Below are 27,930 nucleotides of genomic sequence, written 5' to 3' on the forward strand. Positions count from 1 at the left end.
TTTGAATACAATACCAAGATCTGAAATTCCTTAATGTTAGAGAGTCTTCACATAGTTGCACAATTATTCGACTACTCATCGATCTTCACTTATATCTTTCGGAGTAGTTTGTCTTTTGCTCTAGTGCATCACTTATATCTTTTAGAGCACGGCGGTGGTTATATTTTGTAGAAATTGCTAGTCTCTCATGCTTCACTTATATTATTTTGAGAGTCTTTTAGAACAGCATGGTATTTGCTATGGTTACAAAGTTGGTCCTGGAATGATGAGCATCCAAGTTGGGTATACTAAAAACTATCATAGAAAGTGAATTGGATGCTATGATCAATTTGATGCTTGATAATTGTTTTGAGATATAGAGGTACTGTTATTGGAGTCATGCTAGTTGAGGTGATTATGAAAAATGCTTGTGTTGAGGGTTGTGATTCCCGTAGCATGCACGTATGGTGAACCGCTTTGTGATGAAGTTGGAGCACAATTTTATTTATTGATTGTCTTCCTTATGAGTGGCGGTCGGGGATGAGCGATGGTCTTTTCCTACCAATCTATCCCCCTAGGAGCATGCGCGTAGTGCTTTGGTTTTTGATGACCTCTAGATTTTTGCAACAAGTACATGAGTTCTTTTGACTAACTTTGAGTCCATGGATTATACACACTCTCACCCTTCCACCATTGCTAGCCTCTCTTGTGCCACGCAACTTTCGCCGGTACCATACACCCACTATATACCTTCCTCAAAACAACCACCATACCTACCTATTATGGCATTTCCATAGCCATTCCGAGATATATTGCCATGCAACTTTCCACCGTTCCGTTCATATGACACGCATTACTTTTGTCATATTGCTCTTTGCATGATCATGTAGTTGACATGGTATTTGTGGCCAGGCCATCTCATACATGTCGCTCTTGATTCATTGCATATCCCGGTACACCGCCGGAGACATTCATATAGAGTCATATCTTGTTCTAGCTTTGAGTTGTAATTCTTGAGTTGTAAATCCATAAAAGTGTGATGATCTTCATTATTAGAGCATTGTCCCAGTGAGGAAAGGATGATGGAGACTATGATTCCTCCACAAGTCGGGATGAGACTTCGGACTTTACAAAAAGAAAAAAAGGAGAAAGGCCAAAAAGAAAAAAAAGGAAAGGCAAAAGAAAAAAAGAAAAAGAAAAAAAAGAAAAAAAAGAAAAAAAATTAAGAGAAAAAGAGAGAAGGGACAATGCTACTATCTCTTTTTCCACACTTTTGCTTCAAAGTAGCACCATGATCGTCTCATATGTTGTCAATTTCATATACTAGTGGGAATTTTTGGTTATAGAACTTGGCTTGTATATTCCAATGATGGGCTTCCTCAAAATGCCCTAGGTCTTTGTGAGCAAGCGAGTTGGATGCACACCCACTTAGTTTCTTTTGTCGAGCTTTCATATATTTAAAGCTCTAGTGCATCCGTTGCATGGCAATCCCTACTCACTCACATTGATATCTATTAGTGGGCATCTCCATAGCCCGTTGATACGCCTAGTTGATGTGAGACTATCTTCTCCTTTTTGTCTTCTCCACAACCACCATTCTATTCCACATATAGTGCTATGTCCATGGCTCACGCTCATGTATTGCATGAAAGTTGAAAGAGTTTGAGATTATTAAAGTATGAAACCATTGCTTGGCTTGTCATCGGGGTTGTGCATGATTAAATACTTTGTGTGATGAAGATAGAGCAACAGTCAGACTATATGATTTTGTAGGGATAATTTTCTTTGGCCATGTTATTTTGAGAAGACATGATTACTTTGATTAGTATGCTTGAAGTATCACCATTTTCATGTTAATATGAACTTTTATTTTGAATCATTTGGATCTGAACATTCATGCCCCAATAAAGAAAATTACATTGAGAATTATGCTAGGTAGCATTCCACATCAAAAATTCTGTTTCTATCATTTACCTACTCGAGGACGAGCATGAATTAAGCTTGGGGATGCTTGATACGTCTCCAACGTATCTATAATTTTTGATTGTTCCATGCTATTATATTACCGCTTTTGGATGTTTATGGGCTTTATTTTACACATTTATATCATTTTTGGGACTAACCTACTAACCTGAGGCCCAGCCCATATTGCTGTTTTATTGCCTGTTTCAGTATTTCGAAGAAAAGAAATATCAAACGGAGTCCAAACTGAATGAAACCTTCGGCAGCGTGATTTTTTGGAAGAATATGATCCTGGAGACTTGGAGTTCACGTCAGAAGATCCTCGAGGAGGCCAGGAGATAGGGGGCGCCCCCCTACTGGGCGCGCCCCCTGTCTCATGGGCCCCTCGAGCACCTCCCGACCGACTTCTTTCGCCTATATAGTCCCACGTACCCTAAAAACATCCACGGAGAAGATAGATCAGGAGTTTCGTCGCCGCAAGCCTCTGTAGCCACCGAAAACCTCTCGGGAGCCCGTTCCGGCACCCTGCCGGAGGGGGAACCCATCACCGGTGGCCATCTTCATCATCTCGGCGCTATCCATGACGAGGAGGGAGTAGTTCACCCTCGGGGCTGAGGGTATGTACCAGTAGCTATGTGTTTGACCTCTCTCTCTCTCTCGTGTTCTTTCTATGGCACGATCTTGATATATCGCGAGCTTTGCTATTATAGTTGGATCTTATGATGTTTCTCCCCCTCTACTCTCTTGTGATGAATTGAGTTTCCCTCTTGAAGTTATCTTATCGGATTGAGTCTTTACTTCGCGAACACTTGATGTAAGTCTTGCCGTGTTTATCTGTGGTGACAATGGGATATCACGTGCCACTTGATGTATGTTTTGGTGACCAACTTGCGGGTTCCGCCCATGAACCTATGCATAGGGGTTGGCACACGTTTTCTTGACTCTCCGGTAGAAACTTTGGGGCACTCTTTGAAGTACTTTGTGTTGGTTGGATGAATTTAAGATTGTGTGACGCATATTGTATAATCATGCCCACGGATACTTGAGGTGACAATGGAGTATCTAGGTGACATTAGGGTTTTGGTTGATTTGTGTCTTAAGGTGTTATTCTAGTTTGAACTCTATGATGGATCGAGCGGAAAGAATAGCTCTATGTTATTTTACTACGAACTCTTGAATAGATCGATCAAAAAGGATAACTTTGAGGTGGTTTTGTACCCTACCATAATCTGTACGTTTGTTCTCCGCTATTAGTGGCTTTGGACTGACTCTTTGTTGCATGTTGAGGAATTGTTATATGATCTATCTATGTTATTATTGTTGAGAGAACTTTTACTAGTGAAAGTATGAACCCTATGCCTTGTTTCCTACCATTGCAATACCGTTTACGCTCACTTTTATCATTAGTTACCTTGCTGTTTTCAGATTACAAAAACCTATATCTACCATCCATATTGCACTTTTATCACCATCTCTTCACCGAACTAGTGCACCTATACAATTTACCATTGTATTGGGTGTGTTGGGGACACAAGAGACTCTTTGTTATTTGGTTTCAGGGTTGTTTGAGAGAGACCATCTTCACCCTAGCCTCACACAGATTGATAAACCTTAGGTCATCCACTTGAGGGAAATTTGCTACTGTCCTACATGTGCACTTGCAGGCCCAACAACGTCTACAAGAAGAAGGTTGTGTAGTAGACATCAGGCACTCAAACTGCATGATGAACAGATTCTCTTCAAGGGTTTTGATCTTAACCCTCCTTGCAAGATCCCAGGCAGATCGCATATTACGAAAGAACCAGTAGGTGCTAAACCCTTTATCGATATGGACACGAACCAGAGTCATCCACCTGAGATCCTCCGCTGGTGGCGCGTCGTCCTCCTCGAAGACTACATCATCTAGGTCATCTTCTTTCAGGGCAAGTTCCTCCATGAGATCTTCTAGCTTCCCCTTCCCCTTGCTGCATGACGCGCCCGGGGCACCTTGCTTCGCCATCTCCAGAACAGGCCGTAGATCCGATCGCGCGACTTCGCTACACCGCACTCCCACCCAGAAACCCTAACATCTCCAGCCCCGTCTAACCCTCCTGCCAAGGCCGGGAAGCAGTACTAGACTGCCCCTTGGTCAGCCCGAGCGGAGCGGTCAGATGAGCGGCAGTGAAGGACGGATAAACTCTCAACGTCGCCTGTGGTGGCGAGAGAAGAGCGAAAGCCTAACGAGAGGGGAAACGACAATTTTTTTGAGTGGTATATACACTGAGGTAGCGAGGTCCCAAAGCTTCTCGCATCTACTTTTTTTTTGAGACACTCTACTACTACGGTCCGGTGCCCGTGCACGCGGCCCACGAGAGTAGCGGCCCATGATCGTCCAACTGTAAGGGTTTCCAGTTTCCACCTTCCAGAACATTCAGGAGCACTCTCAAAGGAAGAAGAACACCCGCGACCACAGCGGCACCACCACTACGGCGCCGCATATACCACCGCCTCGGCGCCTCGTATTCGCCAAGGGAAAAAGAGCTGCCCTGTCTTCGCCTCGTCTGCCGGAAGCGAAATTTCAAGGAGCACCCACGACTTCGCCCACCGCCGGTACGATCCAATCCGACCTCCGACGCTTTCCTTCCGCGATTTCTCGCCGCGACCAAGGCCGCCTCGCCGTCGTCGATATCGATCTCCGCGTTCCCGCAGCACGTCTCCTTTTCAACATTCTGTAATTTTGTTCGAAGGTGAAAGTGGGCTTCACCTTTATTAGCAGATCAATCAGTTCGTGATGTTGTGCTGCGGTTTTAGGGGCGCAGGGTTATGCCTTTGAGGGTTTAGATCGGAGTTTGCGTCGTTTCGGATCAAATTTGACGTGTTCTCGGGGTTTGGCGCATGGAGTCGGTAGATTTGAGGTTTATATGCCGAGATTTATCAAGGTATTTGACTGGCGGATCTCTCCGTGTGCAGGTGTAGGCTGCGATCTGATCGTGTGACCCAGCGGTGGCCGGGAGCTGCATCGAAGATGAGCGTGGTTGGGTTTGATTTGGGCAACGAGAGCTGCATTGTGGGGGTGGCACGGCAGCGTGGCATCGACGTGGTTCTCAATGAGGAATCCAAACGGGAGACCCCTGCCATCGTCTGCTTCGGTGACAAGCAGCGCTTCATCGGCACTGCAGGCGCTGCCAACTCCACCATGAACCCGAAGAACTCCATTTCACAGATCAAGCGCTTGTTGGGCCGCAAGTTCGCTGATCCTGAGCTGCAGCGCGATCTGCAGTCGTTCCCTTTCCGTGTCTCGGAGGGCCCTGATGGGTTCCCACTCGTCCATGCCCGGTATCTGGGGGAGGAGAATGCTTTCACCCCCACACAGCTGCTTGCCATGGTGCTGTCTAATCTGAAGGCCATTGCTGAGGATAACCTGAAGTCCGCTGTTGTTGATTGCTGCATTGGTATCCCGGTGTATTTCACTGACCTGCAGCGTAGGTCTGTTCTTGATGCTGCCACTATCTCTGGTCTGCGGCCGTTGCGTCTGTTCCATGAGACCACTGCTACTGCATTGGCATATGGCATATATAAGACTGATCTCCCTGAGAATGATCAGCTGAACGTCGCATTTGTTGATGTCGGGCATGCCAGCATGCAGGTAAGCATTGTCGGTTTCAAGAAGGGGCAGCTGAAGATGCTGTCCCACGCATATGACAGGTCTCTTGGCGGAAGAGACTTTGATGAAGCCCTGTTTAAGCACTTTGCGGAAAAATTTAAAGAGGAGTATAAGATTGATGTCTACCAGAATGCCCGTGCCTGCATTAGGTTGCGTGTGGCCTGTGAGAAGCTCAAGAAGATGCTGAGCGCCAATCCGGAGGCACCGATGAATATTGAGTGCTTGATGGATGAGAAGGATGTACGAGGCTTCATCAAGAGGGATGAATTTGAACAGATCAGTGCCCCAGTACTAGAACGTGTGAAAGGGCCATTGGAGAAGGCCTTGGCCGAAGCTGGCTTGACATCAGAAAGTGTGCACTTTGTTGAGGTTGTTGGATCAGGTTCTCGTGTCCCTGCTATAATCAGGATTATCACTGAATTCTTTGGAAAGGAACCGCGGAGAACTATGAATGCAAGTGAATGTGTTGCCCGGGGATGCGCTCTTCAGTGTGCTATACTTAGTCCCACGTTCAAAGTGCGGGAGTTCCAGGTACAAACTTGTCTTCTTATGTTTGGCCTCTGGTCATTTGTTTCTTTTTTTATTCCCAATCTAGCATTTTCATCATTATTATAACGTACAGATAGTTCGTTTTTAAATGTTCTCTTTAAGTTCATGTTCTTCAGAAATTTAGAACAGCTTTCATCTGCTTTCTTCAGTTTATTATTATGTAGGTGTCTTCAACCTTTAATATCTTCATCTCCTGTTGCTTTCATTTGACACCTGTGTAGCAGGAACTGTTGTGTTGATATATTGCAGTTTAAGCAGAATAATGTTCACTTGTAAGATCTTCGAGGCCCAAACTGAGTCTGCCTTCCACCTAGTACCTAAGTGCTAGACTGCATTTTGTAATTTATAAATAATATGACTTTAAGATGGCTTCATTGGTGTGACTGATGACTAGCTTTACATGAACTTTCTAATACGGATCTGCAACAGTTAAACTAAATTAGCCTTATTTTATGTCAATGTTGCAAGTTTTGAATATATCAATGTTGCAAGTTTTGAATAATTTCTCCTTTGATGGCTTTGAGTTCTGTTAAGGCACCGTCCTGTTGTTTGGGGGTGCTAGATACAAGCTACGTGAGCATGGTGTTATATCCTGTGACTTCCTAAAAGCGATGTGTTATAACATGAAATTCATTTTTAATGCACCATGTACCTCTAACTATCATATTGGTTTAATATTATGCAGGTTAATGAAGGTTTTCCTTTTTCAATCGCTTTATCATGGAAACCAGATTCCCAGAACAATGAGCCCCAAAAAACAGTGGTATTTCCAAAGGGGAACCCGATCCCGAGCGTCAAAGCTCTGACCTTCTATAGGTCCAATACATTTGCAGTGGATGTTCTGAATGTTGAAACAGAAGATTCGCAAGTAACACAAAAAATTAGCACTTACACGGTAGGTAACATAATACTCCCCCTGTCCCAAAATTCTTGTCTTAAATTTGTCTAAATACGGATGCATGTAATACTAAACAGTAACTTGATACATCCGTATTTAGACAAATATAAGACAAGAATTTTGGGACGGAGGGAGTATATACCTTTTCAGAAGTCATTCAATACACATTCAACTGCTAGACCACCTTAAAATCTATTCCATCCTATGCAGATACTGTGTCCTATACACGGTAGTACTTAGCAGTTTTTGATGGTTACTGATTTGATTTTTGTGCCAAACCCTATGCAGATCGGCCCTTTCCAATCCAGCAAAGGTGAGAAGGCAAAACTGAAAGTGAAAGTTCGTCTCAACATTCACGGAATAGTCTCTCTTGAATCAGCGACGGTAACTTGCAATACCATGTCCTATCACCTTCCTCTGGAAAAACATATAACTTGTCTCTGATGTTGCTAGTACGCTTTCTTTTCTACACAGATGCTGGAGGAGGAGGAAGTGGAAGTTCCAGTATCAGCTACAAGTGAGGTGCCAAAGGATGCTAACAAAATGGAGACAGATGCCACTGATGTCAATATGCAGGAACCTAAAGGTACTACAGACACTGCTGAGGGTGCTACTGGAGATGGGGCACAAGATTCCGAGGAAAAATCTGCTCCTATGGATACTGATGCCAAGGTAATTGACAGAGTTTTGGATTATTATGGTCTTTTGCTCTTAGCATGTTGAGAAGAGCTATTGCTCTATGTGGCTTAAATTTATGCTTACCACTAGGGTGTGTGGATTTGTCTCATGTTAATGGGAATTACTTACCACTGCAGCTTTTTTGTGAAGCTGACAGTGGATCAGTGGTTTGCCATTTACTTGGTAGTCACCAATTCTAATTTATCCAATATTAAACCTTCTCATACTGGTTCAGAATGTTAACTAGTGGTATCTTAGACGTTCCATATGGTTTTTACGCCAAAGGAATCATGATTTGTTCTTGCTAGGAACAAGCTAGTGCTCTAGTTTCATTCATGCATACTTTTGGGAAAGCACTGTTCAGTTTTTGGGCGAGACATGTAATTTATAAAATTATTTTATTTATTTTAGACCCAGCCATCAAAAAGGAAAGTCAAGAAAACTAATGTCCCAGTTGCGGAATTGGTATATGGTGCAATGGGGTCTGCTGAGTTGGAGAAAGCTGTCGAGAAAGAGTATGAAATGGCTCTTCAAGACAGAGTTATGGAAGAAACCAAAGAGAAGAGGAATTCTGTGGAGGCTTATGTTTATGACATGCGTAACAAGGTATGTTGGACTGCATGTTTCGGTGAGGTTCTATTAATCTGTAGCGGTGTGCAGTACCTGATGTTTTCTCTTCTTGTATTTCAGCTTTATGAGAAGTACTCTGATTATGTTACATCGGAGGACAAAGAAACTTTGACGGCTAAGCTTCAGGAGGTTGAGGATTGGCTGTACGAAGATGGCGAGGATGAGACCAAGGGAGTCTATGTTGCAAAACTGGAAGAACTTAAAAAGGCATGCCTTCTTTACTATGTTATACATGGATAGAGCCTTCTTCTGTATTCTCGATTCTGGAGGGCTGAACATTATTTTCCTTCAGGTTGGTGGCCCTATCGAGGCGCGCTACAGAGAGTGGGAAGAAAGAGGTCCTGCTATTGAGCAACTAGCGTACTGCATCCGCAGTTTCAGGGAGGCTGCATTGTCTAGTGACCCAAAGTTTGAGCATATCGACATATCGGAGAAACAAAAGGTATTAACACTCCCACCTATCAGAGGATTAGAAATTCTTATCATGACAGTCTATTCACTGTTATAGTTGTTACTAAATCAAATCACTGGCAAACAATTATTGTTCCTGTTGTAGTTCAGTTGCTAACCTGTATCTGTTACATGCAGGTTGTTAATGAGTGCTTGGGAGCGGAGACTTGGCTGCATGAGAAAAAACAGCAGCAGGATGCTTTACCAAAGCATGCTGATCCTGCTCTCCTTGTTTCCGACATTAAGAAGAAGGCGGAAGCACTTGACAGGTTAGTTTTTATAACATAACAACCATCTGTCATGATGTCTACTGTCTATCTGTAACCTTCTACTATTACAGATTTTGCAAATCGATCGTGACAAAGCCAAAGCCAGCACCGAAGCCACAGACCCCACCCCCGGCCGAAACTTCACCACCTCAAACACCAGAGCAGCAGCCAGATGGTGCCACTGAAGCTAGTGAGCCGGCCAGTGAGGGAGGTGCGTGGGAGCAGCCTGCAGCCGAGCAGATGGACACCGACGAACCCGATCCTTCCTCGGCATAGGCTTATTGTTGATCGAAGCAGTTTTTTTATCTGCAAGCTTTTGGGTCTTGTGGCACGCACGATTGCGAGCAAGGTTATGTATGATGTGTTGGAACTTTGAGACAGTTCGGTAGTGTATGTAGCTGTCTGTCCCTGGACTTGGCGTTCTGGCTTTCTTGGTGGGTGATGCAGATGCAGGGTTATCTTCAGATTTTGGTGCCTGATGTCGGCGGTATCTTTGCTGTAGTTTCTATAGCCATCAAGGGTTTGAGCCATGTTAAACATGATCCTGCGTTTTGCTGTACTCCTGTCTGCACCACCAGGACACACCCTCCAAAGCATGTTTAATCTATTTTTGGTATCTCGGCTCTTGAGGATTTAATGGTAAATAACAAAGCTCAAAAGACTGCCGGTGTAAGAGCAACTCTAGCAGATGAGCAGCATTTGCAGCTTCAAAATCATTTCGAAGCGCTCAACATAATAAGCAAATACAAAGACGCACAAATACTAAGTCGCAACAATTCGAACTCCATATTTTATGGATCCACCTTTTTATTTTAAGCTCGAGGATAGCGGGAAAGGCTCCCACTAACTTTAAGCTAGTCGGAGTAACTTAGCCTAGTGTTATGCATATGACATTAGTCTATGTTATTATCTTCATGGGAAGTAACCTAGAATAGTCTATGTTATTATATTAATGGGAAGTAACCTAGAATTTTTAGTGGGAAGTAACATAGAGCTAGTATCGTTGGTGGATGTACTTATTAGACTTATTTTGTCTTGGGAAGTGTTATGTGATAGTAACATATTACGTTACTCTAAATATCTCTCTTCTCATTAACTCTGTGCCATATAAGCAGATTTATTTTGGGGTGCGTTATATTACTACGTAAGTTACTCCCACTATGATCAACCTTATGTATCCACCCTGTCAACGTCTCTGTTTATTCCCCACTTCATATTTTACAGATTCACCTTGTCAGCGTCTATATTTGTTCTTCACAGATAAAAATTGCATATTGCGTTGAACATCACACTAAGATCAAAATTGACCTAAAGCAACAAATCAGAATTGAGCTAGAATGACTAATGCTCTGTTTGGATGTTGATATTCAGGGCCATGGAATTGCATTCGCCCAATATCAAATCTCCCCAGACTTTGATATTACATTGAAATCGAATTATGTTGTTTGGATGTGCAGGGAATTGACACTTGGAATTCACATGAGAGGCTCAATTCTAAACCTTGTTTGGATGGTCATTCTTTACATTAGAATTGCTCATTTGTGATAGGATGAACATTGTACTTTGATGTAATGTTTAAAACTATATTATATGCAATATGTGAACTTTTTCTGAATAATTGTATATAAAGAGTACAATAGCAGCACTTACAAAAAACTACATTTACATCAGAATCATGTATGCAGCAGCACTGTACACATCAGCACTTGTACAAAAACAGTTGCACTTATACATGAACAACAACACTTATATAGCAGCATCACTTTGAATCGGGCTGTTGAGAAGGATCCATACACCCACACAGTGACCTGCAAGAAGCAAAGAAAAATCAGATCAGAGAAAAAAATTAGGGTTTTGGCCCGAGGGGAGAGGGAACGAGGGGGCGTTCCAGATGGGGTTAAAGCACTGGTTGGGAGGGGAGGGCGAGGGGTTAAAGCATTGATTGAAATTGACACAAGAACCAATCAAAACATGATTTTAGTTAACCGATTTTCTCCTTTGTTTGGAAGTGACTTCACGTGAGGGGCCGTGTTCGACTGCTTTCGTTTGCGTTTTTACGCAGTTGAGGTTTCATTGGGCTTCTTTAATGCGAGTGCCGAGTGACGACCATATCCTTGTAGCCCTCCTTGATTGCGGCTTTGAAAGTGCAATCATGCCTTTACATCAAGTTTTTGATGTTGATGATAATATACATGTAGGGGACTAACTATGTTCGTCAAGTAAATCTCGGATGTTAGTCTCCGGATGATAAAAGTGTGTGGATCATGGACATACAGAGTTGGTTCTACTCAAGGAAGAATTACTAGATCAAAAGGGTTGTATCTTCGTTTATTCTTGAGTATAAGGATCCCGCACTATTAAGAGGGGATAGGGCCAGTGGAGGACTTGCTTAGTTCAGGAAAACCTAGCTTCTCCACCTTGGTCACATATCCTAAAAACTGCAGCAGAAATATTGCCTCTGCTCCCACACCGGATGTCCGACCCGCACGACGGATATCCGGGCTGCTCCGCCGGATATTCGGCTCCTGCTGTCCAATATAGATCGAGGTGGTGGTGTAACCCCCGGATGTACGGCCTCTCTGCCGGATATCCGGATGTCCAGCTGGATATCCGGCCCTTTGCTGTCGAGAGAGCATCTGTTTTGTGATGATATCTCAGGATGTCCGGGCACCATGTCAGATGTCCGGCCTCTTTGTTTTATTCACTCCTCTTTGTTTTATTACACATGCGTTACACTGTGTCGGATGTCCGGCCCCTGGCCAGGATGCCCGGCCTACCCCTGTCACTTACACTACAACGACCATATTTACTCCAATACTATATATAGCCTTCTTCCTCCAAGGGAGAGGGTTGATCATTCACTTTGAGCAATCCCTAGAACACATTTCACTCTCTCTCACTCACTCTCATACACCAAATCTTAGATCCCGCAGGGATTTGAGAGCATTTGTGACAAGTTGCCCAATCAAGTGATAGATCCACTCCTTCCCTTTCTGTGTACCAAAGGAATTCGTGATTTGAGAAAGTCTTGAGCTCTTCCCATCGTTCTTGTTACTCTTGGAGGTTGGGGACTCCTAGTTGGTAGGAGTACTTCGGAGAGGAATCGACCATTGTGATTACCCTCAAAAAGTTCGTGAGGGTTTGGAGACCACCCCAAGGTCTACCACTAGTGGTTGAGAATTGCCTTCGCGGTGATATCTCAAAGAGAGAATAGGGTGAGACTTCGTGGCGTTGGTGTGCCATCGTGGTAACACCCACCTCTCTAAACAGTGACATAGAATCCCTCCAAGGAAATGAACATCAGCATACATCCTCGTATCTCGGAGTTGCGGTTATTCCTAACCCTAACTCCCTACTTGTGATTACTTGTCTCTTGGTCTTTACTTGTATCATATTGTGCTTGTTTACTCATATACTTGTGGTACTTGTTTATCTTGCTTAGCTCTTAGTATCATACTTGCAATTGTTAGGTTCAATTTCATATTACGCATTAGTGCCTAAAACTGTTAAGTAAGAATTAAAATTTGTAATTGTACCTATTCACCCCCCCTCTAGGTCCATCTTGATCCTTTCAATTGGTATCAGAGCCTCGTGCTCTATTCTTGTGGCTTAACCTCCCTAGAGCGAGATGAACCCCGATGGGACTCCCCTTGTTACGGATCCGAAGGATAAGAGAGCGGCTTCCACGGAAGCCAAGTCCTTTACTTCTGAGGATCTGGAATGGGCTCTTGCTAAGCAAAAGGAGGAGCATGATGCTTCTCTTGAGGCCTTGGTCCAAATGAGATTAGCCACATTAGCTACGATGCTCGCACCACTTTTGGGTGGTGCGGCCTCGAGGCCAACTGTGCCTACTCCTTTACTTGGTCAACAACCTCCTAGCAATGATCACTCTAGTGTTCCATGGCCCTCTGCAAGACCTCAAGTAGAGAAACCTAAGTATAATCCTGGAGGAAAACCTCCTTTGCTTGATGATAGTTACAATTTTGCTTTGTGGAGAGTTGGTATGCAGGACCAACTTAGGTACGCCAATGATGAAATGTTGGACATCTTGGAGCATGGCTCCAACACTGTCGACCCAAAGAATCTCACCCCAAGAGAGACATAGGACAAGCATCTCAACGACACCGCAATCATGTGCATAAGGAAAGGGATGAATGATAAGCAAAGGAGACCTTACATACACATCGCAAGTGCCAAGGAGTTATGGAATAGTATTGTGAGGACCAAGACCGGTACCTCCACTCTCCGGCTAGCTCAATATGAAATTGCCAAAGGTCAATTGCAAAACTTTTGTATGGAGAAAGGTGAAACCCCGAAGTAGCTCCTCCCAAGCAACTGTTAGAAATATGCCCTAGAGGCAATAATAAATTGGTTATTATCATATTTACTTGTTCATGATAATCGTTTATTATCCATGCTAGAATTGTATTGACCGGAAACTAAATACATGTGTGGATACAAGACAACATGTCCCTAGTGAGCCTCTATCGGACTAGCTCGTTGATCAAAGATGGCTATGGTTTCCTAGCCATGGACATGAGTTGTCATTTGATAACCTGATCACATCATTAGGAGAATGATGTGATGGACAAGACCCAAACTATGAACGTAGCATATGATCGTGTTACGTTTATTGCTCGTTTTCTGCATGTCAAGTATATGTTCCTATGACCATGTAATCATGCAACTCACTGACACCGGAGGAGTGCCTTGTGTGTACCAAACATCGCAACGTAACTGGGTGACTATAAAGGTTCTCTACAGGTATCTCCGAGGGTGTCTGTTGAGTTGGCATGGATCAGGACTGGGATTTGTCACTCCGTATGACGGAGAGGTATCTCTGGGCCCACTCAGCAATACAACATCACAATAAGCTTGCAAGCAATGTGACCAATGAGTTAGTCATGGGATCTTGTATTACGGAACGAGTAAAGAGACTTGCCAGTAACGAGATTGAAGTAGGTATGGAGATACCGACAATCGAATCTCGGGCAAGTAACATACCGATAGACAAAGGGAACTGCATACGGGATTAGCTGAATCCTTGACATCGAGGTTCGACCGATAAGATCTTCGTAGAGTATGTACGGACCAATATGGGCATCCAGGTCCTGCTACGTCTCGAGCTTGCGTTGGTTTTCCCTGAAGAGGAAGGGATGATGCAGCACAGTAGCGTAAGTATTTCCCTCAGTTTTTGAGAACCAAGGTATCAATCCAGTAGGAGGTCATGTGCAAGTCCCTCGTACCTGCACAACACGATAGCAACTCGCAACCAACGCTTAGGGGTTGTCAATCCCTTCACGGTCACTTACGAGAGTGAGATCTAATAGAGATAATATTTTTGGTATTTTTGATAGATAGATGCAAAGTAAAAATAAAGGCAAAGTAAAAACAAAACAAGTAAATAAAGTGATATAGATTGATATGATGAGAATAGACCCGGGGGCCATAGGTTTCGCTAGTGGCTTCTCTCAAGAGCATAAGTATTCTACGGTGGGTGAACAAATTACTGTTGAGCAATTGACAGAATTGAGCATAGTTATGAGTATATCTAGGCAATGATCATGTATATAGGCATCACGTCCGTGACAAGTAGATCGAAACGATTCTGCATCTACTACTATTACTCCACCCATCGACCGCTATCCAGCATGCATCTAGAGTATTAAGTTAAAAACAGAGTAACGATTTAAGCAAGATGACATGATGTAGAGGGATAAATTCATGCAATATGATAAAAACCCCATCTTGTTATCCTCGATGGCAACAATACAATACGTGCCTTGCTGCCCCTTCTGTCACTAGGTAAGGACACCGCAAGATTGAACCCAAATCCATGCACTTCTCCCATTGCAAGAACTACCAATCTAGTTGGCCAAACCAAACGGATAATTCGAAGAGACTTGCAAAGATAACTCAATCATACATAAAAGAATTCAGAGAAGAATCAAATATTTTCCATAGATAATACTGGATCATAAACCCACAATTCATCGGTCTCAACAAACACACCGCAAAAAGAAGATTACATCGAATAGATCTCCACAAGAGAGGGGGAGAACATTGTATTGAGATCCAAAAAGAGAGAAGAAGCCATCTAGCTACTAGCTATGGACCCGAAGGTCTGAAGTAAACTACTCACACTTCATCGGAGGGGCTATGGTGATGATGTAGAAGCCCTCCGTGGTGGATGCCCCCTACGGAGGAGCTCCGAAACAGGCCCCAAGATGGGATCTCATGGATACAGAAGGTTGCGGCGTGGAATTAGGTTTTTGGCTCCTGTTCTGATCATACAGGGATACATAGGTATATATAGGAGGAAGGAGTACGTCGGTGGAGCTCCGAGGGGCCCACGAGGTAGGGGGGTGCGCCCAGGGGGGGAGGGCGCGCCCTCCACCCTCGTGACCGCCTCGTGGCTTTCTTGACGGAGGGTCCAAGTCTCCTGGATCTTATCTGATGAGAAAATCACGTTCGCGAAGGTTTCATTCCGTTTGGACTCCGTTTGATATTCTGTTTCTTCGAAATACTAAAAAAGGCAAAAAGCAGCAATTCTGGGCTGGGCCTCCGGTTAATAGGTTAGTCCCAAAAATAATATAAAAGTGGAAAATAAAGCCCATTATAGTCCAAAACAGTAGATAAAGTAGCATGGAGCAATCAAAAATTATAGATACGTTGGAGACGTATCAAGCATCCCCAAGCTTAATTCCTACTCGTCCTCAAGTAGGTAAATGATAAAAACGAATTTTTGATGCGGAGTGATACTTTGGCATAATTTCAATGTAAATCTTCTTAATCATGGTATGAATATTCAGATCCGAAAGATTCCAGACAAAAGTTAATATTGACATAAAAATAATAACACTTCAAGCATACTAACAAAGCAATTATGTCTTCTCAAAATAACATGGCCAAAGAAAGTCATCCCTACAAAATCATATAGTCTGGCTATGCTCCATCTTCCCCACACAAAGTATTTAAATCATGCACAACCACGATGACAAGCCAAGCAATTGTTTCATACTTTAACATTTTCAAAACTTTTTCAATCTTCACGTAATACATGAGCGTGAGCCATGGATATAGCACTATATGTGGAAAAAAACGGTGGCTGTGGAGAAGACAAAAAGAGGGAAGATAGTCTCACATCAACTAGCGTATCAACGGGCTATGGAGATGCCCATCAATAGATATCAATGTGAGTGAGTAGGGATTTCCATGCAACGGATGCACTAGAGCTATAAGTATATGAAAGCTCAACAAAAGAAACTAAGTGGGTGTGCATCCAAACTTGCTTGCTCACGAAGACCTAGGGCATTTTGAGGAAGCCCATCATTGGAATATACAAGCCAAGTTCTATAATGAAAAATTCCAACTAGTATATGAAAGTGACGAAATGAGAGACTCTCTATCATGAAGATCATGGTGCTACTTTGAAGCACAAGTGTGGTAAAAGGATAGTAGCATTGCCCCTTCTCTCTTTTTCTCTCATATTTTTTTATTTGGGCCTTTTCTCTTTTTTTATGGCCTCTTTTTTTTTCGTCCGGAGTCTCATCCCGACTTGTGGGGGAATCATAGACTCCATCATCCTTTCCTCACTTGGGACAATGCTCTAATAATGATGATCATCACACTTTTATTTTTCCTTACAACTCAATAATTACAACTCGATACTTAGAACAAAATATGACTCTATATGAATGCCTCCGGCGGTGTACCGGGAAATTCAATTAAACATGAGTGACATGTATGGAAGAATTATGAAAGGTGGCTTTTGCCACAAATACGATGTCAACTACATGATCATGCTGACAATATGACAATGATGGAGCGTGTCATAATAAACGGAATGGTGGAAAGTTGCATGGCAATATATCTCGGAATGGCTATGGAAATGCCATGATAGGTAGATATGGTGGCTGTTTTGAGGAAGGTTTATGGTGGGTGTATTATACCGGCGAAAAGTGCGCGGTATTAGAGAGGGTAGCAAAGGTGGAAGGATGGGAAGAAGTGCGTATAATCCATGGACTCAACATTAGTCATAAAGAACTCATATACTTATTGCAAAAATCTAGAAGTTATCAAAGCAAAGTATTGCGTGCATGCTCCTAAGGGGATAGATTGGTAGGAAAAGACCATCGCTCGTCCCCGACCGCCACTCATAAGGAAGACAATCAATAAATAAATCATGCTCCGAGTTCATCACATAACGGTTCACCATACGTGCATGCTACGGGAATCACAAACTTCAACACAAGTATTCCTTAAATTCACAACTACTCAACTAGCATGACTCTAATATTATCACCTTCATATCTCAAAACAATTATCAAGCATCAAACTTATCTTAGTATTCAACGCACTCAAAAGAAAGTTTCACATATCTTGAACACCAAGTATATTAACATTAAGCAAATTACCATGCTATAAAAGACTCTCAAAATAATCTAAGTGAAGCATGAGAGATCAAGTTTCTTAAAAAAAAATCCACCACCGTGCTCTAAAATATCTAAGTGAAGCACTAGAGCAAAAATTATCACGCTCAAAAGATATAAGTGAAGCACTATGAGCAAAACTATCAAGCTCAAAAGATATAAGTGAAGGACATAGAGTATTCTAACAAATTTCAATTCATGTATGGCTCTCTCAAAAGGTGTGTACAGAAAAGATGATTGTGGTAAACTAACAAGCAAAGACACAAATAATACAAGATGCTCCAAGCAAAACACATATCATGTTGGTGAATAAAAATATAGCTCCAAGTAAATTACCGATGGAAGTGGACGAAAGAGGGGATGCCTTCCGGGGCATCCCCAAGCTTTGAATTTTTGGTGTCCTTGGATTATCTTGGGGGTGCCATGGGAATCCCCAAGCTTAGGCTCTTGCCACTCCTTGTTCCATAATCCATCAAAATAATTCACCCAAAACTTGAAAACTTCACAACACAAAACTCAACAGAAATCTCGTGAGCTCCGTTAGAGAAAGAAAACAAAAGACTACTTCAAGGTACTGTAATGAACTCATTCTTTATTTATATTGGTGTTAAACCTACTGTATTCCAACTTCCTTATGGTTTATAAACTAATTTACTAGCCATAGATTCATCAAAATAAGCAAACAACACACGAAAAACAGAATCTGTCAAAAACAGAACAGTCTGTAGTAATCTATAACTAACGCAAACTTCTGGAACTCTAAAAAATTCTACCAAAATAGGAAATCCTGGAAAATTTGTTTATTGATCCGCAGCAAAAAGAATCAACGCAAAAGCTCTCTTCAGTAAAAGATGGCAGCTAATCTCGTGAGCGCTAAAGTTTCTGTTTTTCAGCAGAATCAAATCAACTATCATCGTAGGTTATCCTATAGGTCTTACTTGGCACAAACACTAATTAAAACATAAAACAACATCCAAACAGAAGGTAGATGGATTATTTATTGCTAAACAGAAGCAAAAACAAAAAAACACAAAATAAAATTGGGTTGCCTCCCAACAAGCGCTATCGTTTAACGCCCCTAGCTAGGCATAAAAGCAAGGATAGATCTAGGTATTGCCATATTTGGTAGGCAATCCATAAGTGGCTCTCATGATAGATTCATATGGTAATTTTATTTTCTTTCTAGGGAAGTGTTCCATACCCTTCTTTAAGGGAAATTGGAATCTAATATTTCCTTCCTTCATATCAATAATTGCACCAATCGTTCTAAGGAAAGGTCTACCAAGAATAATAGGACATGAAGGATTGCAATCTATATCAAGAACGATAAAATCTACGGGCACATAATTCCTATTTGCAACAATAAGAACATCATTAATTCTTCCCATAGGCTTTTTAATAGTGGAATCCGCAAGATGCAAGTTTAGAGAGCAATCATCAAAATCACGGAAATCTAGCAAATCACATAAAGTTTTGGGAATAGTAGAGACACTAGCACCCAAATCACACAAAGTATGAAACTCAAAGTCTTTAATTTTAATTTTAATAGTAGGTTCCCACTCATCATAGAGTTTTCTAGGGATTGAAACTTTCAACTCAAGTTTTTCTTCATAAGATTGCATCAAGGCATCAACAATGTGTTCGGTAAAGGCCTTATTTTGACTATAAGCATGAGGGGATTCTAGCACGGATTGCAACAAGGAAATACAACCAATCAAAGAACAATTTTCATAATTAAATTCCTTGAGATCCAAAATAGTGGGTTTAGCGACATCACGGTTTCTATTTATTTTAATCCCACTTTCATCAATTTCATCATCAAGATCTAGAAACCCCGAATTCTTAGAACACCTTCTAGGTAAAGGAAGATAATCTTCAGATTCATCAAGATTCATATTGAAAAACAAAGATTTAATGAGGGACGCATCAATAACTTTTAGATCTTCATCTTTTAGATCTTCATCTTGATTTTCATAGGGATTAGAAGAACACGCTTTAATAAAGGCATCTTTGGAAGCAGGCATCCTAGCGGTTCTTTCTTTGCACTCGTCAATGGAAATTCTCATGGCTTTGAGAGACTCATTGATATCATGCTTATGAGGAATAGATCTAAGCTTTAAAGAATCAATCTCAAGAGAAATTCTATCAATGTTCCTAGCCAAATCATCAACTTTAAGCAATTTCTCTTCAAGCAAAGCATTGAAATTCTTTTGTGAATTCATAAACTGTTTAACACTACTCTCAAATTCAGAGGGCATCTTATTAAAATTTCCATAAGAGTTGTTGTAGGAATTTCCATAATTATTAGAAGGATTGCTAGGATAAGGCCTAGGATTAAAATTCCCTCTATAAGCGTTGTTTCCAAAACTATTCCTACCACCAAAATTCACATCCATAGATTCATTATTATTCTCAAGCAAGGTAGATAAAGGCATATCATTAGGATCAAGAGGAGTATTTTTAGGAGCAAACATCTTCATAAGTTCATCCATCTTTTCACTCAAAACATTGATTTCTTCTATAGAATGCACTTTTTTACTAGAAGATCTTTCGGTATGCCATTGAGAATAATTAGCCATAATATTATCAAGCAATTTTGTAGCATCTCCTAACGTAATTTCCATAAACGTGCCTCCCGCGGCCGAATCTAAAAGATTTCTAGAAGCAAAGTTCAATCCGGCATAAAAATTTTGTAGGATCATCCATAAATTCAAACCATGAGTAGGACAATTGCGAAGCATTAATTTCATTCTTTCCCAAGATTGGGCAACATGCTCATGATCAAGTTGTTTAAAATTCATGATATCGTTCCTAAGAGTGATAATCTTAGCGGGAGGAAAATATTAGAGATAAAAGCATCTTTGCACTTGTTCCAAGAATCAATACTATTTTTAGGCAAAGATGAAAACCAAACTTTAGCACAATCTCTAAGTGAAAACGGAAATAACTTTAATTTGACAATATTGTTATCCGTATCTTTCTTCTTTTGCATATCACACAAATCAACAAAATTGTTTAGATGAGTAGCGGCATCTTCACTAGGAAGGCCGGCGAATTGATCTTTCATAACAAGATTCAGCAAAGCGGTATTGATTTCACAAGACTCATCATTATTAAGAGGAGCAATCGAAGTACTAAGGAAATCATTATTATTGGTATTCGAGAAATCACACAATTTGGTATTATCTTGTGCCATGGCAACAAGTAATCCAACACACAAGCAAACAGAAAGGCAACGAGAAAAGGCAAACGGGAAAGAGAGGAGGAGATTGGGAAAGAGAGGGCAAATAAAACGGCAAGGGTGAAGTGGGGGAGAGGAAAACGAGAGGCAAATGGCAAATAATGTAATGCGAGAGATAGGGATTGTGATGGGTATTTGGTATGTTGACTTTTGCGTAAGCCTTCCCGGCAACGGCGCCAGAAATCCTTCTTGCTACGTCTCGAGCTTGCGTTGGTTTTCCCCGAAGAGGAAGGGATGATGCAGCACAGTAGCGTAAGTATTTCCCTCAGTTTTTGAGAACCAAGGTATCAATCCAGTTGGAGGTCACGCGCAAGTCCCTCGTACCTGCACAACACGATAGCAACTCGCAACCAACACTTAGGGGTTGTCAATCCCTTCATGGTCACTTACGAGAGTGAGATCTGACAGAGATAGTATTTTTGGTATTTTTGATAGATAGATGCAAAGTAAAAATAAAGGCAAAGTAAAAACAAAACAAGTAAATAAAGTGATATAGATTGATATGATGAGAATAGACCCGGGGGCCATAGGTTTCACTAGTGGCTTCTCTCAAGAGCATAAGTATTCTACGGTGGGTGAACAAATTACTGTTGAGCAATTGACAAAAATTGAGCATAGTTATGAGTATATCTAGGCAATGATCATGTATATAGGCATCACGTCTGTCGGGGATGCTGATTCCACCAACACCTATGGGTACAGGGCCCCTTTCGGTTCGGCAGGGGGCGGAGGTCGCACAAAGAGCGGATCGAGGCGGTACACGCGAGCGGTTTTTACCCAGCTTCGGGCCGCACGGATGTGTAAAACCCTACTGCTGCTTGTTTGAGTGTATTGAATTCTTGCTCAGGAGCGACAGACGCTGCCAGACTGAGCGTGAGAGTGTGCCTGGTGTTGAATGAGCCGAACTGGCCGAACTAGCTGAACCCCTTCTACGTTGCGCCTGGGCCTCCTTTTATACTCTCAAGGGGTCACCGACAGGGGGCAACGTAGACAAGAAGGGTAAAAATGGAAAAGGACGCGGTAGGTGCAGCTACCGCTACTGTGGATACAGTGCACCCTACCTAACTCTGACGGCAGGGGACAAGGGCATTAAATGCCTGTCTGAGTTGCTTAAACAGTGCAAAAAGTGACCGTTAGGAGCGCCACCGTTTGCCACGATGGCCTTCACTTCATCTCCGCTTGCCACCTCGCACCCCTAGCTGCACAGCCTCCTGCCACGTGTGCTTGGGAGAGTCCTAGAGCGACACGTTAGCAGGTGTGCTGGAGCGCAGGCACGAAGTGGTGGTTTCCCGCGGCAAGCTCCTTGCCGCGGTTGTCATCTTGTCGTGTTTGGGAGCTTGCCGCTCACCGGGCCTTGCCGGGACGCAGGACGCGTCACGGCAAGCTTCCTTGGTATGCCTTGAGTGGCCTTCCCGGCAAGCTCCTCTTGCCGGGGTCTTGTCTCTTCCCGGCAAGCTCCTCTTGCCGGGGCCTGGGTTGGCCTTCCCGGCAAGCTCCTCTTGCCGGGGCCTTGGTTGGCCTTCCCGGCAAGATCCTCTTGCCGGGGCCTTGGTTTGAGTACTTTGTTCTTGAATGGTCTTCAAGGAAGCCACGGAGGGTCTTGGCGGTCACCCGGCAAGCCTTGCCGCGGGATGCTGCGACTGCCCGTGCGCAAGTTCGGGGTACTAGGGTACCCCTACTCTAGTACACCGTAGGAGCCCCCGGGCCTGGGCCATACACGGTGCCGAGCGCTGTTGGGCCAGGCCCAAAACAGTGCACGGGCACGCGCGACCTAGGTCACGCCGCATATCTCTCTGCTCCCACCGCGCACGCCCAGAACGGCACGCGTCAAACGTGGCATCGTGGGTGACGCGGGCGGCATGCGCGGGGCTAAGCCCCTCGAGCATGCGTCAGGCCACGATGATGGGGACGGTTCACGCCCTCCTCCCTAAACGGAGGTAGGCGTGGGGGCGTGGTGCATTTACTGGACGGGGCCGATGCGCGGTTTTCGGGACGTCCACTCCCCGCGATCACGGGGCGGAGCGAGGCCGCCTCACCCGTCGCCTTGGTTCTGCATCTCCGTCACGCGGCTCCCATGCGCTTGGGGTCGCGGACGGTGGAAGTGGGAAACTGGGCCGTCGCGAGCAGAGGCAGCGGGATGGCCCCGACTCTCTGCTCTTCCCGTGCCTTGATTCGCTGAGCGGGGCGGCCGAGCCCCCACCTCGCTCCTTTATAAAGAGCAGGAGGGGAGCATAGGAAACCGCACTCTCTCATCTCCTCCTTTCTTCAGCTTCTGCTCCCCTTTCTCTCATTCGCCATGGAGAAAGGGAACCCAGGGCCTTCATCGGTGGCGGCGAGGGTCACCGCCAGACAGCGCATCTCTCCATCTTCCGCGCCCGTGGTGGCAGAGCCAGCCATAAGGGGAAGAGGGAGGGGGCGAGGTCGCGGACGAAGTCGAGGACGAGGTCGAGGCGCTCGGGGAAGAGGCGGACGGGGCGGCGCGTCAGCTTCACCTCCGCCGGCGGCTCGTCCCCCCACGGCGGTCCATATAGGGGACGACCCTTGCGAGTTCTTCGCCAGGCTGCGCCGGGCGCCCCGTCGTCGCCTCCGGCTTCCAGCTCCGTTTGCGCGCGCGATGGAGTTGGACCCGCCCGAGACACTGAGACTGCACATGAGGGGCTGTGGGATCAGCGGCACGCGAGTCCGCGTTGCATTCCCAGCCCCTAATGTGATGTATCTTGATCGAGGGTGGAAGACGTTCGCCCGCATCCACAGCTTGATGGAGGGGTTCACCCTCCATTTTAAGTTGATGGAGGGCGATCTCCTCTCCGTCAAGGTCTTCGGGTGCTTCGGCACTCGGGCGAAGTGCTGCGTGGACAGCTCCCCCGATAGCGAAGGCTCCTCCTCGAGCGAGAGTGACGAGGAGGAGAGCGACAACGACGACGAGGGTAGCGGGCGGCGGGGTAGCGGGTCCGACTAGGCGTCGGGCGCCGCTTCGCGCGGCACCGGCGGCCCCATCATTCGTGTCGCCGGCTCCTTGAACTCCCCGGGGTCGTCTCCTTGGGCGGCTGGCGCAGGGAGGCTGCGGAAGGGGAAGAGGGCTGGCGACAAGGCCGTCAGGTCGGAGTACGAGGGCGTGGTGCCCTCGACAGCGTGCTGACGTCCTGCCGCCCCGTCTTTGAGCCCCGCTTCCGGCGCCGCCATCGCCGTCCAGCCTTCGGACGGCCCCCGGGAGTTCTCTTGGTGTCTTCTGGCACCCATAGCTCGCCTAGGCACTCCTTTTGCCCTTTTCGCCTCCTTGACCTGCCTCCTGAGGAGAGGGACAGGAAAGGGATTACGGGCATCTTATCTTTTTAATTTGTAAGCCTTCGGGCCTTAGCTGTATCTAGAACTTGTAATCCTCTCTTTCATGTTTTTCATCCTCTATGAGCTGTACCTGAGTGGGATGTTTTTTAATGAAAAGGGGTTGCTTGCCGGGTTATTTGTCTCGTGAGTTGAACCCACGTCAAGGAGCAAACCCTTGGTGTCCCTCGGACAGACATTTCATCTCCCGGCAACAAGCCCTGCCGCCTTCCCACGTCGCTCGACCTTTCTCACGCCTTTGACGGAGGCGGGAACGAGGTGGGTGCGGTCTCCTCGTTTCATCCCTTTGCTGCCACGACTACGACCAAACTTGGCCCCGGGAACAAGCCCCAGGGCCTAGAGTTGAGGGAGCACGGTAGTTTTCGGGAAGAAATGCGGTTTCACATTCCCCAGTCCATAAGAGGATGCATGATGAGGGATGAAAGACTTATCTGATATTGCAGCCCCCGGCAACTCTGGTTTGCCGTGGACGATTCTTGGCACTCGCAGCCCCCAGCGATACTGGCTCGCCGGGGCCCAGGTGCCGTCTGTTTTCTTCTTCTCTTGTCGCTGCCAGTCATGTCATGGGAACACTTTATTAGAGGCGCGACAAGTTATTTTTGTAATATAACTCTATCTTAGGCAAAAAATTGCTGTGTTACTTCCTTTACTCGACTCTTGGCTTTGTATGGTCCCGCCCTACGCTTTCTAGGGAAACTTGCCGGCGTAGGTACCCTTGCCACGAGCGCCGAGTGCGGAACTTCAGCAGCCTGCTGGCGGGGTCGCTACCGACAAGCAACCTTGTCGCAACTAGTTGCAGCTCACTTAAGTTGTTGAGCGGACTCGAAACAACGTAAGGGCGCTAGCGGCTCACTTAAGTTGCTGAGCGGACTCGAAGCAAAGTAAGGGCGCTAGCAACTCACTTAAGTTGTTGAGCGGACTCAAAACAAAGTAAAGGCGCAACTAGCTACGAGTTGGTTCCTCCGCGCACAGGTTTTCCATACAAAGCACGGTCGTTCAAGGAAAATAACTCAAAAACTTAAAAAAAACTGATTGCTCAAGCTTTAGCAACTTAGCTTTTTTTTGTCGTCTGCTTCCCGGCAAGGAGAAACTTTCTTGAATGGCCTGGTCCACACCATTATCTTCTCCTTCCCCCCCGGTAAACCTTGTGGGCGAGGGAACCTTCCTTCTTTTGAGAAAGAAACAGAGAAATAAAGTAATGACATGGAGCCTTGGGCTCGTTATTGCTTACCGGGGTCTAGTGCTGCACAAAGTGTCAGATAACATATGCGAAAAAGGATTATAGCATAAAAAACTGACAAGATGTGCGGGGCACATGAGCTTTACTGGTGCACGGGGTCTGCGCCCTGCTTTGTACAAAGGATTACATGCAACAGCGGCAAGACTTGTACAAAAGGTGGTTGCCGGAAAAGCTTCCGGCAACTGCGCCTTATGGGTAAAACTTACGAAGATGTTCAATGTTCCAGGAGTTGCTCCCCGGAGTGCCATCTTCGGTCTCAAGGCGGACAGCGCCGGGCCTAGTGACTCGTTTCACCCGATAAGGGCCTTCCCACTTTGGCGTCAACTTGTTGGAATTCTTGGCGGACTGAACGCGCCGAAGAACAAGGTCGCCTTCCTCGAAGCTCCTGGCTTTAACTTTGCGGCTATGGTAGCGACGCAAAGCTTGCTGGTAGCGAGCGGCTCGCACAGCAGCCTGGAGATGGTCTTCCTCAAGGAGCAGCGCGTCATCTTGCCGCAGCTGCTCTTGCTCGAGCTCATCATAAGCGAGCACTCGAGGTGACCCATAAACGAGTTCCATGGGGAGAACTGCCTCTGCTCCATAGACTAGAGCAAAGGGTGTCTGGCCAGTGGCTCGATTTGGCGTCGTCCTGATCGACCAAAGAACCTTCGGCAGCTCCTCGATCCAGTTTCTTCCGCACTTGTGCAACCTGTCGAAAGTTCTGGTCTTGAGGCCTCGCAGCACTTCAGCATTTGCCCTTTCCGCTTGACTGTTGCTTCTCGGGTGAGCAACAGAAGCGAAGCAGATCTTGGCGCCAAGATCTTGGACATACTGCATGAAGGTGCGGCTCGTAAATTGCGTGCCGTTGTCGGTGATGATCCTGTTAGGAACCCCGAAACGGCAAATAATCGACCTGAAGAACTTGACTGCTGACTGTGCTGTCACCTTCCTCACTGGTTCCACTTCCGGCCACTTTGTGAACTTGTCGATTGCAACGTACAAGAACTCAAAGCCCCCGACAGCTCGGGGGAAGGGGCCGAGGATGTCGAGCCCCCAGACCGAAAATGGCCAGGATAAAGGGATCGTCTGGAGAGCTTGAGCTGGCTGGTGTATCTGCTTGGAATGGAACTGGCACGCTTCACACTTGGTTACTTGTGCAGTTGCATCCTGGAGGGCTGTCGGCCAGAAGAAGCCTTGTCGGAATGCTTTGCCGACAAGCGCTCTTGCGCCAATGTGGTGACCACATATGCCTCCATGTATCTCTGCCAACAGCTGTTGTCCATCTTCCCGGCGAATGCACTTCAATTTCACACCGTTGAGTCTTATTCTGTACAGTGTGTTGTCGACAAACTTGTACATACTTGACTGCCGGGCTACTCTTTCAGCTTCTTCTTGCTCTTCGGGAAGCTCTCCTGTCTGAAGGAAATGGACAATCTGCTGCGCCCATGCTGGAGCTTGTGGCTCGACAACAAGGACTAAAGGCGTATCTGTTGCTGCGGGAACATCCGCTTCTACGGCAAGAACCTGCAGTTCGGCCAGAGCGTGATATTCCCCGGCAAGCTTGCCGGAGCAAAACTTGTCGGGAGCGTCTGCTTCAACGGAACAAACCAAGAGGTTCGCCGGAGCAGACTGCTCCTCAGCACTCTTGGCGTCGATCTTGGGGACCTTCTTGGCGGCGGCTTCGGGAAGCTCTGCCAGAAAGTAGTCACCAGAAATCAACTTCCTCTTCTTATTCTGTCCAGTTGATGGTGTTACGGATGGTTGAGTCAGCTTGAGCACAAAGATCCCTGGTTCCACAGGTAACTTTAGTGCAGCGCACTTTGACAGGCCTTCAGCAATGTCGTTCTGAGCTCGCGGAACGTGTTCCATTTGCAGGCCGTCAAAGTGTGCTTCTAGCTTTCTCACTTCATCGACGTAAGCTTCCATCAATGGACTCTGGTAGTTCTTGTTCACTTGGCGGATGACAAGCTGCGAGTCACCCCTTACAATGAGTTTCTTGATCCCAAGGTCGACTGCGATTTTGAGGCCGACAAGCAATCCTTCATACTCTGCAGTATTGTTGGTTGCTTGCTCTTTGGGAAAGTGCATCTGTACTACGTACTTGAGGTGCTCTCCGGTGGGTGCGATAAGCAGCACGCCAGCACCGGCGCCTTGCAGCGAGAAGGCACCACCAAAGTACATCAGCCACTCTTTGCTTGTCTCCTTGACGGGGATGCTCGTCTCTGGAATTTCTTCATCTGGAGTTGGCGTCCACTCTGCTATGAATTCTGCCAATGCCCTGCTTTGGATCGTTGCAGTGCTCTCAAACTTGAGGCCAAAGCTTGACAGTTCCAATGCCCACTCGACAATCCTGCCTGTTGCTTCTGGATTCTGCAGTATCCTCTTCAGGGGAAAGCGAGTGACAACTGTGATCTCGTGTGCCTGGAAGTAATGGCGCAGCTTTCTCGAGGCCATGAGAAGGCCGAAAAGCAATTTTTGCACACCAGAGTACCTCGACCTAGCCCCCTGGAGAAGGGAGCTGACAAAGTAAACTGGGCGCTGCACCATCTTCTTTTGCATCTCCTTGCACATCTGCGCAGATTCAACTTTGTCGGGACCAGAGCTTGTCGGAGAAGCCCCCTGCTTGTCGCTGGATTCA

The 27,930-nt window shown here is 45.3% G+C and overlaps 1 protein-coding gene across 1 annotated transcript; it reads left to right on the top strand.

Moving 5' to 3' along the window:
- Window positions 1-4,352: 4,352 nt before the first annotated feature.
- LOC119328795 (heat shock 70 kDa protein 15-like) lies at window positions 4,353-9,674 on the top strand. The gene is made up of 10 exons (XM_037601781.1): window positions 4,353-4,530; window positions 4,891-6,115; window positions 6,819-7,028; window positions 7,320-7,415; window positions 7,506-7,703; window positions 8,121-8,315; window positions 8,400-8,546; window positions 8,632-8,781; window positions 8,928-9,058; window positions 9,130-9,674. Exons 2-10 carry the CDS (start codon window positions 4,946-4,948, stop codon window positions 9,332-9,334), a joined length of 2,502 nt encoding a protein of 833 aa, XP_037457678.1. The 5' UTR covers window positions 4,353-4,530; window positions 4,891-4,945; the 3' UTR covers window positions 9,335-9,674.
- Window positions 9,675-27,930: the final 18,256 nt, after the last annotated feature.

Source organism: Triticum dicoccoides, chromosome 1B, assembly GCF_002162155.2.
Source record: "Triticum dicoccoides isolate Atlit2015 ecotype Zavitan chromosome 1B, WEW_v2.0, whole genome shotgun sequence".
Taxonomy (NCBI): domain Eukaryota; kingdom Viridiplantae; phylum Streptophyta; class Magnoliopsida; order Poales; family Poaceae; genus Triticum; species Triticum dicoccoides.

What these genes read in the sequence shown, in the direction of transcription:
- LOC119328795 (XM_037601781.1), top strand. Translation starts at nt 4,946, where the DNA reads ATGAGCGTGGTTGGGTTTGATTTGGGCAACGAGAGCTGCATTGTGGGG. An exon ending in TTTATGACATGCGTAACAAG is followed by an intron (nt 8,316 to 8,399) that starts GTATGTTGGACT and finishes CTTGTATTTCAG; the next exon opens with CTTTATGAGAAGTACTCTGA. An exon ending in AACTGGAAGAACTTAAAAAG is followed by an intron (nt 8,547 to 8,631) that starts GCATGCCTTCTT and finishes ATTTTCCTTCAG; the next exon opens with GTTGGTGGCCCTATCGAGGC.